Source organism: Callorhinus ursinus, unplaced genomic scaffold (genome assembly GCF_003265705.2).
Source record: "Callorhinus ursinus isolate GAN/ISIS: 27379988/994484 unplaced genomic scaffold, GSC_fseal_2.0 scaffold75, whole genome shotgun sequence".
NCBI lineage: Eukaryota > Metazoa > Chordata > Mammalia > Carnivora > Otariidae > Callorhinus > Callorhinus ursinus.
The window spans coordinates 3,761,498-3,775,469 of record NW_027397137.1 but is presented as its reverse complement, the minus strand read 5'-3'; the positions used below and the strand labels follow the sequence as shown (position 1 = coordinate 3,775,469).

Here is a 13,972-nt window from a genome sequence, read left to right as displayed (position 1 = left end):
GCATATATATGGTTCCAATATTTACAAATCATGGACGGTAGAGAGCAAAGTCTCCTTCCCAAGTCCCCCTTCTTCTCCTGGCCCCTCCCCCAGCCCCCGGGGCACCGCTGTTGGAAGTTTCTAGAGATGCTCCTTTCCAGGGAACTTTTAGGCACAGGCATGCATATAAATACACATCACACACACATACACGTACAGACAATCATGCTTCACTTCCCCCTCCCCCCCCAAATAGTTCTGTACTAGGCACAGTGTTCTGCAACCTGTCTCGGATCTTTTCACATCAGCCCATAAATTACTTCCTTGTGACTATTTTTAAACACAGCAAGTGTTCCATTGCATGGATGTAGCCTAACTTACTTCACAAATACATTATTTCATAATTGCATGATCTCTTTTACAGACCATTTAGGTCATGGTGGAAAGCATACACACACCCTTTTCCAGTTATCCAATCAAACGCTGAGTGGCGTGCCACTCCGGGGCAGAGATTTTGTAGATGCCCTTTAAGGTCCCTGGTCAGCGGACTTTAACTTAATCCCAAGGGAGATTATCTTGTGTGGGCCTGACTTATTCAGTTGGAAGCTCTTTAAAAAAGGCTTAGGGCTTCCCTGACCTCAGAGATTCCGAGTAGAGAGCAGAGAGTAAGTAGAGAGTAGAGAGCAACTGCTCTCCCATCTGCCTGGGGAGTCCTTCCCGACTGTCACACGGAGACAAGCATTTCAATCACCATGGTTTCCAGCGGCTGTGTTACCTTTCCTCCCTCCCTTGCCCCAGCTGTGCCACACAGCACTTCCTAGTAATAAACCCTCAAATGGATGTGTATATACGTGGTGTGTAACATATACTTATATTACAATATAAATAATACGACATAAATAGAAACTACTATATTATTATGAAATCATTTTTGTATATTAATTATAAAATAGATATTTTAGAAATGTATTCATATTATGTAGGTATAAAGTATATACAATAATATATATATATAAAAATTACTATTCTGCTGTTCTGGTTCTCTGGCTAACCCTTAATTGACTCTGAATTTGGTATCAGGAGTGGGGTGCTGCTGGGACAAATCCCTAAAATATGGGAGCGGCTCAGGGACTGAGCAGTGGGTGGAGGTGGGGAGAATTTTGAGAAACTCGATGAAGAAACTACTTTGGACAGATCGTCCGTGGTAATATGGATGCTGGGAGAATCAGGAAGGAGTCAGATACACATCACAGGCAATTGGAGGAAGGGGGATCCTTACCGTGTAGTGGCAAAAAGTTTAGTGAAATTGTTGGTGGAGAGGAGAACCTATAAGCAGTGAAGCTGGTCGTGGAGCTAAGAGTATTTCCAAGTACAGTGTTAAAGGGGTAGCCTGTTTTATTCTTGTTGCTCCTAGTGACACATGTGAGAAAAGAGGTTAATTGAGGGAAGAAAACTGAACAAAAGGAACCAGGATCTGATGATTCCGAGCAACCTCAGCCTCTCTAGACAATGCTAGAAATGCTCCAGTGAAGAGATTCTCCCGCTGAACATGAAGAAGCAAGCCACCAGGAGCCTTACGGCTTCTAGGAAATGAGTTCTGCCATCACCATGTGCGCTCAGGAGAGGACCCTGAGCTTCAGATGAGCCCCCAGCCCCTGCCCAAACCGGACTGCAGCCTTGGGAGACCCCGAGCTCAGCCATGCCCAGACTCCTGATGCATGAAAACTAGGAGATAATGAACGTGTGTTGCTTTACGTGGGAAGTTCAGGGTCATCTGCTGTAGAGCAACGGAAAACTAGTCATGCATTTTAGGACTTTACAGTTGACACACTGAGCAGAAAGATAGATAAAGCCAAGCTTAGGCTCTCTGATTATGATCTCTTACGCCCACAATAAGGAGGTGGTTTTTGTAGTCGTTTCGGGATTATGATCTCAGAAGCCCAAGAGAGTAATTCACGTTTTCGGAACATTATCCACAGAAAACCATGAATTGACCAAGATATTAACTGTATACCTGCAGGGATAATGTTGCCGGCGTGGAGAAGGCAATTTTTACCGATGATGGAATGGTCTAGAAGCATACAAATATGGCAACCACTGTTTCCATGGGGACGTTCTTGGACACTAACTCAGGGAGAGATGTTTGGGTGGCCGCTGGAGGCTGCACTCACCTGTGCTTAACCCAGGTATCAGACTCGCTGGCTTGCTCCGTGTAGTTCTCAGGTAGGAAGCCTCGGCAGCCTGTCCGCTGGGAGATCCCAATCACCCAGCCCTCGCTGGCTTCCTCCTGCTGAGTAGGGTCCACGAAGATGTAGTCGCCAGGACTTAGTGTAAGCTCGTCCACGTTCTGAGGTTTGTACTGGAAGAGAGCCCTGAGGGTCTGGAAAAGACGCAAGTGTTTTCCTTGAAGACACTCCAAGGCCTTCGTCTGATGATAGTAGCATATACGAGAATATGGCCCAGAATTCTTGGGATCGGTTTGGAAATGAATTCTGGTGTCTGTCCATCTATCTATCTATCTATCTATCTATCTATCTATCTATCTATCTATGTATCATCTATCTCTTATCACTATTTACTGATCTCTAATATGAAAGATCTTAGAGCATATTTAGACTTTCACATCCACCTTCCTTGGTGTGAGATTATTTATAGCTTCTCATACAACAGGGAACATGGTGGATTCATTCATGCTAATTCCATGGGTCTGAAAGGGAGCATTGCCTACTTTCCATGTAAGCTAATCAATTTGTGGGGAGGAAGTCTTGCAATGAGGGTTCACTGAAATCATCATTTAAACAAATTAATAAGCAATACAACATATTTGTAAATTTTTGCAACAGCCCATTTTTTATTGCCAACAATGCTACCATTGTTTTTTCAAAATTTTTTTTGTGTGTCGGCAACTCATATATAAAAGAATGCTAGTTCCAAATTGCACAAAAGAGGGAATCATTTAAAAAACAATAGACGGTTTTCCTTTTCCTGAAATACCTCCAGAGGAGGGCTCCTGGGGGTCAGTGCTCTGCCGGGTGGGAACCATTTGTTCCCATGGGCGGCCCTGGGTGAGGCTCCCAGGCCTGGGTTTGCTCACCTGGTAGTGCACAAAGCGCATGTCTCGGGAGTAGAGCACTGCGGTCCACTGGCAGCCATGGCCCGGGCGGATGGCTCTGGCCAGCTGCTCCAGTGTCCTCTGGTGGTGGGGGTAGAACTTGTGGGCCAAGGTCAGATGCAGCTGCTTGGTGCAAGGCTTCACGGTGCAGTCTGTGAGATCAGGTAAACACAGGATGATGCGTGCTTTAACCCACACCATCGGCACTGCATTTCCAGGATGGCCACGCACCCAGGAGGGGTGGTGCAAAGCCTTTCTGCATGGCACCTCCTGTCTCTGCCCACTCCTTCTCCCTGGGCACTGGGGCTTTCTTGGTAAGGCAAGGACTCCCCCCCGGACTGTGTTGTCTCCAGAGTTCAGCTTACAGAGGGGATGGTTGGGGACTGCAGATCTTACGAGGAACAGGAAAGAGGAGGGGTAGAGATATGGGTTGGGGGTGTTTGGAAACTGTGGATTTGCTAGCTGGTTTCCCAAACAGTTGACTAAAGTGGGTGTAGTAAACAGCTTCTCCTTCATTCCCTGGGTGTGCACACACATTACCCAGTGGCCTGGACCGGTAGCCCGGCGCTCTAGCTCAATGGGGTTTGGTTCAGCTGCAGAGTCTCAGGAAGAAAACACCACAGGCAACTCAACTGTGTCAAACATGACAGCATCTCTACTATTTCGCTCCCTTTGGTGAAGCAGGAAGCTCTCGGAGCAGCCAGCCCCTGGTCTTTTTGGCTGCCCTCTGCTCCGGTGGCCCCAGCCCTCACGGTCCTCATTCCTGGGCCCTGCCTTCGGCCAGGATCTGCTTTCAGCTGAGCCACGAAGGAGTGCATGTTCCGGGGTGGTGGAGACCGACGGGAGCACACAGATTTAGTATTAGGTAGACCTGCTTCTGGTGAGGTGACCTTGGGAGCATCTTGGCCTGACTCAGCTTTCGTTCTGACAGCAACAGCTTGGGGACAGTGACTACCACCTGCTGAGGCTGCACTGAAACCAGTCTCTTCGTTCACATCTCTGGGCGTCTTTTAGTAAATACTGGTTAACTGCCACCCCCACATGGGCAACCCATACAGCAGACAGGATCTGTTCTCCCCTAGAAAATGTCACCGATGTTGCAGTCCCTTCCTGGACCCAGACCCGCCGGCCCCACTGATGTCTCCCATCCCCTACACCAGCTTTTAACAGAAAACAAGAAACTGTCGAGGTGAGGAGCCAAAACTGAGACTGTTGTGTGGGTGGTGGGGAAATCCCTTCTTTAGGTGTTTCAGCACTGGGGGGAGGACAGCCTTGCCACGTGAGTCGGCGTGGCCTGGGAAAGACCCATGCTCAATGTCATCTGAGTCACCAGTGAACCACACACGACTTCTGAATGGGCCCTTGTCTTGTCTGCTCCTCGCAGCCCCTGCCTGTGGGGGCGTTTCACTGGGGGGTGGGGGGCCCACTTGCCCGGAGAGGGGCCCAGGACACACTGAAGCTGAAAGGCCCCTCCCCACCCTTCCGGGTCAGGCCCAAGGCACAGGCGTAGCAGGGCACGGCAAGAGATGAGCAGGGCTGGTCAGCAGGAACCCAGGGAGGGCCGAGCGAGACAGGGCTGGCCCCACGTTCCAGCTCCGACCACTGCTTAGGGGACTCGGTCGCTTTCCTGGGGCTGTTGTCACGAATGGCCATGGACTGCGGGGCTTGAACCAACAGAAGTGTGTTCTCTCACAGCCTGGAGGCCAGAAGTCCGAAATCCAGGCATGGGCAGTGCTGCCCTCCCTCTGAAGGCTCTGGGCAGTGTCCTTCCTGCCGCGTCAGGTTCCCAGGGCTCCTGGCGCTCCGTGGCTTGTGGCCGCGTCCCCATATCTCTGCCTCCCTCCTCCCGTGGCCTCCTCCCTGTGCGTCTGGGTGTCCTCTCCTCTCTTAGGGGGACATCAGTCACTGAATGCAGGGCCCACCCGACTCCAGTCTGGCCTTGTCTTAACTAATTATCTCTGTAGAGACCCTATTTCCAAATAAAGTCCTTTTCTAAGGTTCTGGGTGGACAGGAATTTTAGGGGACACTTTCCCCCCATGACAGTGACCTTGGGCGGGCATGCTACTCTTTATAAGTGCCGTGCCTGCTCCGCGGCAAGGGGCCGACAGGGCATGGCATGATGAGACCACGTTGTCCTTTGGAGGCAAGGAGATTGAAGAGCCACCTTTGACTCTTGTTTATATAAAGGACACGGATCTGCAAAGACACAGGGTAAGCCAATAATTATCCAGCAAATAGAATCCCAGGGTCCAGAGGCACACCTCCAGGAGGAAATCCAGGATTCGGTGACCTCCTGATGTAGCCAGATCTGTGTCCAAGTGCGTCTGATAATGGGGCCTCCGGACGCCTGCAGAGGGCAGGGCGGGGTGTCCCCGCCAGGGCGCTTGGAGTCACAACACTGAGTGCCTTCCGTGTGCCAGGACCGATGGGGAAGCTGCACAGAAAGAGGCTGTGCTGTTCGAAGGGTCAGAGGCCTCACCGATTTGCAGAGAAAGAAGGGCGAGGCCTGGAGCTGATAAGGCTTGTTGAAGGCCTAGCGCTAACCAGAGGCTCCGGAGGAACTCTTGTCTTCTGAGATCAAGTCCTGAGTCCCTCCCATGAACCCCAGCCGGAGCCCATCTTCAGACCAGTGCAGGTGTTGGGGGAAAAGGGAGGTTCGCAGATCCTCCAAATGAGTCTAGACAATCCTTCCTCAAAAGGCCAGGGAGAAAAGACCATGCTCCTCCCTAAAACATTACCAAAAACCAACTAGGACTTGGTTTTACACACAGCGCTGACCCCAGGAGGGGATCTGCCCAAGGTGGGCATGGGGCTGGGAAGCCCCCGATCCCCCAACATGGGCACCAGCCTGCAATCCACCGTCTTCACGTGGCCACTCAATGTCCCCACCTGGGACAGTTTCCTGGGGCAGCTGGAGTGTGCCAAATGTTCTCAAAAACCACATCAATGCAAACAAAGGTATTCCTACTTAGAGAAAAGATGACCGCTGGTTCTCGGAGTCTGCTTTCCTTTTGAAGGACAGCCTGGCTCATTAGATTTAGCTCCAGCTAAACTGTTCAGCCTTGGACTAAGGCCATGTCAGGGGAGCTGGCTGGAAAGGGAGAGGTGAGGGTGGAAATGTCCCGGGCCAGGGTGCGTATGTGCCCAGAGCCCAGCCCAGCCAGCCGTCTGGCCGCCACGGCAGCAAGGAGCAGCCCGCACCCCCACTGTACCGCAGGAGCAAGCTCGGCCCGAGACGCAGAGCGGTCACCCTCTATTAACCGCGCCTTTTGTGTGCAGGTGTCCAGGGCTGCCTACCTGCTAAGACAGAGGCTTCCGTAGCAAACATTATGGCAAATTCCCGGATGACGTCTGCAGGGCTGTCGTTCACGAAGAAGCCCAGATAGCTGATGGAAGAGTGGAGAACCAGAGGGACGACCGATGGGAAGGAGCCCAGGATCCTGTCGCCCGCTCTCTTCAGAGCCTCATACAGACAGTCCACCTTGTGGTCCTCACACTAAGGGAGAGGAGACAGAGGATGTGCTTTCTTGCCTTTTGTTAGAAGGGCAACTATTAACTTAGTAAAAATCATGCAGCCAACTGAGCCTAGTTCTGGTCGCAATGCTGGAATGTAATTTATTTTGTCCATGTGTTCGGGGTTATGGATTTGTTCTATGCCTGGTCCTCAGTTTTTAGAGATTTCGGGTAAAATTCCAAATGGAAACTCCTTTAAGTGTCTAGGTTGGAAGCCCCTTGTCACCCTAGCTACCTCCCGTCCCTCCACGTCATGTCGACTCAACCCACAGGTGTGGTCGGCATTGCATCACTTGGCTTCTGGAGGTTTCCCATAGACTCTGAGGCAGTCACAGGCATGCCCTGCTCAGAGCTCCCAGTGAGGAGGACAGTGGCCTAAGTCCCCGGCGTCCGGCCACGCTCCCGCGGTGACCGAGCCCGTCACTGCCCCTGATGTGGTTTCCTTGGAGGTGGTCTGGGTCCCCAGGCTCCCTGTCACAGCCGGCTGTCCTGCCCGGAGCAGCGTTGCTAGCTGAGGCTCTGCCACTTTGTCCTCCCCCGCTCTCCTGCCTGTCCCTTTCTCCTTTGTGCTGCACAGGTGTTTCTCCCAAATAAATCTTTTAGCACTTCTAATTCCAGCTTGGGGTCTGCTTCTTGGGGGACCGTGAACCAACACAGGCTCTGACCCAGTCTCCCCACTGCCCCCCGGTTCGCTGCACACAGTTCAGTCTGACCACGCTACCTAGCGCCGTGCCCCTGCCATGCCACCCTCCACCCCGAGGCGGCAGGTGCTTCCCCTGTCACCCGCAGCGTGCTGTCTACACTGCTCAGCCTGAGCGCCAGGGCCGTGGGCACTGATTAGCGCCCTCAGTGCACTTCCCCACTTGCACGTCGCCCTCCTGCCTCCGGGGCTCAGCGGTGCCCAAGCCACTTCCTGGGCTTGAAGACCTTCCTCCATGTGGGAGACCCATGTGGCCACATGGGACCATGGTGAAACCATAGTGAAACCCAGACCCTTCCCCCACCCAACGCCCCCTCCCGCCCCTGGCAGGAAATCAGCCCAAGCCCTGCTCTTCCCGGCAGCTGGTTCCCTCCGAATTTCCCACAGCACCTTTCATCCTCTGAGGAACCAGCTGCATTGTAGTTTTAATATGCATTTTTATGGCCCCTTCTGATCAGCAGCTGGCTCTATTCGTCCGTCTATTACATCTTTGCGGCCCTTGTGGGGCCTGGGGAGGCACATGACACATGGAGGGTGTAACTTTGAATAAGTGACCGTCTGTCCACATTGTATCTCTGGGTCTCGGGTAAGTGGAAGCACCGAGTTGTTACAAACAGAGCTCCGGGGGGACATCTGCTTGTGGAGGCTGAACGTTGCCTTCTACAGCATCAAAGGCAGAGACTCAGTCCCTCTACCGCTCTTCTGCCAGGAAGGGTGCTCGGCCAGCCCCGGCAGGGTTGGGGCGGCAGACGCAAGCGAAGGGAGGGTGCACATGTGTATCTACACCCGTGTCTGTGTGGGTCACGTGGTGTGTGTGTGTGTGTGTGTGTGTGTGTCTGTGGGGACACGTGCATGCTGGGTGCAAGTCCCAGGGGGTTGGGAAGACGAGCTGGGAGGCCAGCTGGCCCCTGGCTGCCGTGATGAAGCGTGCCTGTTTCTAAGGTTACTTTCATCACTTGGCTGCCTTCCTTTCCCAGGACACGCAGGGCAGAGCCTGACTGTCACAAATGCTGTTGCTGGCAAAGGAGGGGGACCAACTCACACCGGTTTGCCCGGGACTTTCCTGGTTTTTGCGCCGGAAGTTCTGTGCTTGGGACTGTGCTAGTCTCGGGGTACAAAGAGCAGTGAGGCATCTACCTTCTCTCGAGGGGTTAGTCTCCTAAGGGATGCAGGGCGGCACCAGACACATTGCCACAGCACGTGGACAGTGCCACTAGAGACAGAAGCAACACGATGGTGGGAGCACAAAGGGCGGCAGCCCTTCTGCCTGGGGAGCGGGGAAGACTTAACGAAGGGAGGGGCTAAGTGAGTGGGGCTCTGAGGAATGCCTAGGAGTCACCCAGATGCGGGGAAAAGTGAAGGGTGTCCCACACTAAGAGGACGGCTAGTGCTGCAGCTGTGCGTCACCCCATGGAAAGAGATCACGTGGCCGCCCCCAGTGACATCCAGCAGTGCTTGGATGCCACCAGGAGCTGCCCCGCAGTGGCATGTTAAGGGGCGTTAAAGGCGCGTGGGGCCGACTCACCGTGAAGAAGTCACAGAGCGTTATGTGAGGGAAGACCTCATGGGCTCGGTTCTTTGTGCACTGACTCTTGCTCTCTCTCCAGAACTCCTGCAGTCTTTCCAGCAGGGACCCCGTGGGGCAGAGGAAAAGGGCATACTCCTGGGGGATGGGATCATCCAGGGAAGGGTCATCACGATGACAACGCAGCCTGCAAGAGAACAGGCTGATTTCACCCATGCCACGATGGCAGGACACTTTCCCCGCATGGGGAGGGCCGCAACTCAGCACCAGCGGTGTCCACACCGCACACATTCACCGCCAGCCCCCCTCAGTGAGGCTGGTGTGGCTGCGGCATGGCGCCGGGTCCCCCCACCCCAGGCTCTGCCCCACATTAGTCTGATTCTCGGGCCAAAGACCAAGACAGTGAGAGAAGATGGCCTGGTCTTCAAACGGTCTTTGGGGGCCAGAAAATTTGTAGAAAACATTCACATTTCGTTCTATCCGACTTCAAATTGAGTGTAAAAGTCAAAACTAAAAAAGAAAAACAAAAAAACAAACCTAGACAAAATGTAGGTGGCTACTCTATATTTTCTTTGTACTCAGAAGGTTATTTTAAGGACAAGAAGAAGTGACATACAACCCCAAATTCCAGTTCATACTCACTGATGACAGAAACAAGAATTAAGACAACCCCAAGGCGCCATTTTCTCATCTGTCAAATTAACACGATGCTTTTGAAAGGAAGAAGGTTATGCTCCATGTGTCAAAGGTGCAGTGGATCTGTGCAACTTCTGTATAAAAGCAAGTTGTCAGGATGCACCAAGAGCCTTCAAATACCCATCCCATTTGAACTGACAATTCTACTTCCAGAACTTTCTCCAAAGGAGAAAGCAAATAACACTGCACACGAGAGGTATTTTATGGCAGGGTGATTTGTAACAGGAAAGACATAAAGATAAGATAAGTGACGGTAAGTTTATTTATCATGCATTCATCAGGAGTCATGGTATTGAGGAATTTCAAGTGATGCAGAGACGTGCCCGAGATGTAAGATTGAGTTTAGCAGGTGGGATGTGGCCACTTGAGGAGACAAGAGCTATGCACAGATAGAGTCTCCTTAAGAGTAAAACACCAACAGAGGGCGCTCTGCCCCTTCATCTTGGCGCAAATGTATCCTTCACTGTTTGCTTTTCCTTTCAGAAACTTAAGTGACCAATCCACAGATAACACACATGCATGTTTTATATCAATCATAAGCGACTGTTTAAATTATTCTGCAGGTTGCACTGTTTTTAGTCCACACCATGTTTCTGCAATTGATCCAAGTTGATGCATACGCATCCATCCGGTTAAGCACGTCCAAGGGCTGTGCATGCTCATCACACATGCGCGTATTTTACCCATCCATTCCCCTGCCGGACGCTGATATTGGTTTCTTTTTGAATAGTTTCATAGCACGGTAATCAAGATCTTTGTACATGTTTCTTGGGCCCTTTGTATGTTTCCAAGGCACGGACCTGGACGTGGAAGTCCGTGGTGGGTGGCAGTGTTGATACACACCCCAGACTGCAGCCAGGACAGGGAGAGAGCCCCCTTCCGCTCACCCACGTGGACACTTGGAACTGCTTTTCATTTTTAATGGCGTCTTAATTGGCACTTCCCTGGTTAGCTAAGGTCGGCCCACTCTGGGTGGAGCCTAGGGGACCCCACTGTCTCCCCATGTCTTGGTGGGACTTGTGATTGGCTTGGCTGAGTTGTAAGTTGCAGGAAGTCACCTTGGCTCTCGAGGCAGTGGGTTTTGTTTGAAATTCTAATTTGGCAACCCACTTGAGAGTCAGCCTAGCGCAGAGGATTCTGGGTGTTTCCCTTTGTCTGGTAGAGGGGTTGCATAGTTTGCCCTTGGCCTAGAGTTTTTGGGGAAAGAAGGGGGTTCCCAGTGAGGACATGCTGGCCATTCAGAGACCGACTGTTGGCATTTCCCATCCTGCTCTGGGAGGGCACCCCAGCTGGCTGAGACCTGGTTTTTATTGCTTGATTTTCGCTGCGGTTTTCCAGAGCAGAGAGTGAGGGGACTTCCCACCTAGGGGCAGAATGACAGCATCATGGCACATTCAGGCGGGACTGGGTGCTGGAGAACGGGGTGATCCCAGAGCAGAAAGCCGAGGCCTGCAGTGGTGGGCGGCTTGCGGAGTGCATAGCTGATCGATGGCGGAGCCTCCTGGAACCCTGAGTTCTTCCCCCGGGACCCCACCACCTGGTCCCTGATGCCTCAGGGGGCATCCACTACCAGCAGTAAACTCTCTCCCCATCAGAGGTAGCCTGCGAGAGTGGGGACCTCTATTTTATATCTTCCTTATTTACTCAACAAATCACGTGGCTTGCTTTCTTCTTTGATAGCCACGTTTGGGTAAACTCAGGTTTTTAAGGGAAGAAAGGCTTGTTCAAATTTCAATCTTTCTCCTCTGTTTGCCATTTTAAATGCAGGTTCTTTTCCCCTTTCCTCAGGTGCTGGGTGGGCAGGCAGGGGCTCGCTCCCTGGCCGCCCGGCGTATGTGGGGCACCTCCCTGTGTCTGCCCTGCAGAGCTCTCAAAGCCAAGTACTCAGCACATCTGCAGAGACAGCCCTACTCACCAATTGGATGCCTCTTCCGCTGTCTTTCTTCCAGTGGCTGCCAGGGCCTTTAGTCTATAGGAAAGCAGAACGAGAGGAGAATTCAGAGACCTGCCGTCTATTCTTCGGGAAAGCAGGGGAGAGGCAGGGGTAGTCCTGCAGCACATGGGACTTTCGGGGAGGCCCCCGCGAGGGCCTGGACTGCTAGACTTTGCAGCTGGATGCCCTGCCCAGGCCTCCGACTCCATCTCCACGTGGCATCACTGTGGTTTCTGAAAATGCAGACCTGCTCATAACTCCCCTGCTCAGGGACTCTAGCCTCCAGTCCTGGGCACGGGCTCCAACCATGCCCACAGTCTTGCCTCCTTGGCCAGTCCACACACCCTGCACCAAAGCCAGGTGAACCCACTCTTGGATCTGCAAGTTGGCTATGAAGGGCCGAATCCCTGGCTTGCCCACGTGCCTCCCTGCCAAAATGCAGCCCTGTGCCAACATGCCCTTAGAGAAATGGCACTGCTTCTTCCAAGCTTGGCTCAAGTGTCCCTCCTCCAGGAAAACTTCCCCAACCCTCCCAGTGGGGTGGTCGTGTAGCCCATCCTGTTTCCTCACCACACGTATGGTCACCATGCTTCATCTCTATAGACTTGTGTCTGTTTGCCTCCTCTACCAGCCTGCAAGGTCCCTGAGGCCCAATGGTGTCATACTCATCACTATAACCCAGGCTGTATATACACTGAATTAAATTTAACTGAATGGGACCAAATTGAACAGGATGGAATATGGCTAAGGTAACTCTCTCAGGAATTCAGCGCTGAAATAGCTGGAGTTGATGAGCAAACCAACATGGCGCTGCCCCATGTTGCTATTGGTGAATACTGATGGGGATGACATTGGTTTCAATTACAAGGACTTCTGAGCATGAGTCCGCATCCAGCTTCAGTAGTGTAATATAGGATGGGCTTTAGAAGGGCCAAGCGTGGGGTCCTGCCCCACCACTGCCTGAGCTCTCTGGGCTCAGTGTCCCTGGCTACACCCAGGGGAAGGTGCCCAGGTTGGGGTCTGGCACATGGTTCCACTGCTTATTTCAAAGATCCCTGGTTTATTATCAACATAAAGGCGACAAAGTTCTGATTTGGGTTAGAAAAGAAAAGGGTGTAGCTTCCAAGTGATTTCAGCCAATTTGCTCAGGGTTGTGTTATAATGTTTAAGGAAACTTTGGTCCCCTCCCCAATCCAAAGTTACTTAAAGGGACTTCTTCTTTTTTTTAGATTTTATTTATTCATTTGACAGAAAGAGACAGAGCACAAGCAGGGGGAGCGGCAGAGGGAGAGGGAGAAGCAGGCCCCTCACGGAGAAGGGAGCCCGACACGGGGCTTGATCCCAGGACCCCAGGATCATGACCTGAGTCTAAGACGGATGCTTAACCGAATGAGCCACCCAGGCACCCCTTAAAGGGACTTCTGATGCATTTTCCCATGTGAATAAGTCTGTGAAAAATTAGTACCCCATGTCCCTATCATAGCTCATTGCTTTAAGGGACTTCTCTCTCTGACAGAATGGCTCTTAAGGTTAAAATTTTCCATACGGGGACCTTTTCCTTGGGTAAGCAGCATCGAGTCAATGCTGTTCCGGCACTTTCTTAACCATCTCTTTCAATGATCAGACATTGACGAGATTTTCCCTACAGATGAACGGTTTCCCCGCACCCTTTAGAAATACGTTCTTGACGGTGATTCTCGCAACAGCTCCCTTCAACTGAGAGTCTGAAATACCTTATGGTGTCGTCTCGGTCACTGAACTGCAGAGAGGGTACAACCAGGCCCAAGCTCCTCCAAACCCGGAAAACTGGGGGTGTCCCAGTAATACATGACTCCCAATTTTTTACAAATTTCAGGGTCCCTCTACCAGCCAGCCAGGCAGCCAGCCAGCAGAGTTTGTCTTTAAAGGGCAAAGATCATGTCATTTATAAAAAGGAGCAAAAGGCCTAACTTTGAGACGGTAACTCTCACTGCAAGGTGCACCCCTCGGGCAGGAAGTAAGTGCTCTGAGCTGCCTGCAGTTGTGCGGCAGGGGCCAGAAGGGCCGGGGGGCCTGGGACACACACCCGGTGGCCCGCGGCAGTGGGACGGTACTCACGCAGTGTGTGCTGGGAAGCCCATTCCCAGGAGGGGGTCCAGGAGCGAGGGGGTGCTGCGGCCCTTGTGCTTGTTGGAGACCTTTGCGTAGAGCTGAGTCTCCCCTGCTGCCATCTCTTCCTGCCTGTGGACAGAAGTGAATAGATAAAGCCAGAGAGAGTGAGACAGGCAAGCCTGCCTGGGGGTGTGAAGAAAAACCTCAAGCCCTTTTGATCTTTCTGACAAAAGCTAATATCCTGTTTGCATGAGATGTTGGTTTGGCAGAATTCTCTTTGTGGGGTGCTGGGGTACAGCCTCCATCAGCCCTGTTTCCACATGGGGTTTGGGTTCCAGAGGTCCAACACGCTTACCAGAAGAGCAAAAGTTGGAAAGATTGACACTACTAAATTTTGACAAGGCTGTGGAATACTTGGAACT

General features: G+C 52.1%; 1 protein-coding gene across 2 annotated transcripts in view; it reads right to left on the bottom strand.

The window, feature by feature from the left end:
* The window catches only part of UBASH3A (ubiquitin associated and SH3 domain containing A), a 36,078-nt gene extending 22,370 nt beyond the window's left edge, over positions 1-13,708 (bottom strand). For both annotated transcript variants that reach the window (XM_025863411.2, XM_025863412.2), the window contains exons 1-6: positions 13,557-13,708; positions 11,442-11,495; positions 8,831-9,017; positions 6,390-6,588; positions 3,074-3,243; positions 2,151-2,359 (exon numbers count right to left, since the gene is read on the bottom strand). In XM_025863411.2, coding sequence (XP_025719196.1) covers positions 2,151-2,359; positions 3,074-3,243; positions 6,390-6,588; positions 8,831-9,017; positions 11,442-11,495; positions 13,557-13,669 — 932 coding nt within the window. In that variant the 5' untranslated portion in view covers positions 13,670-13,708. The remainder of the gene's footprint in view (positions 1-2,150; positions 2,360-3,073; positions 3,244-6,389; positions 6,589-8,830; positions 9,018-11,441; positions 11,496-13,556) is intronic.
* Positions 13,709-13,972: the final 264 nt, after the last annotated feature.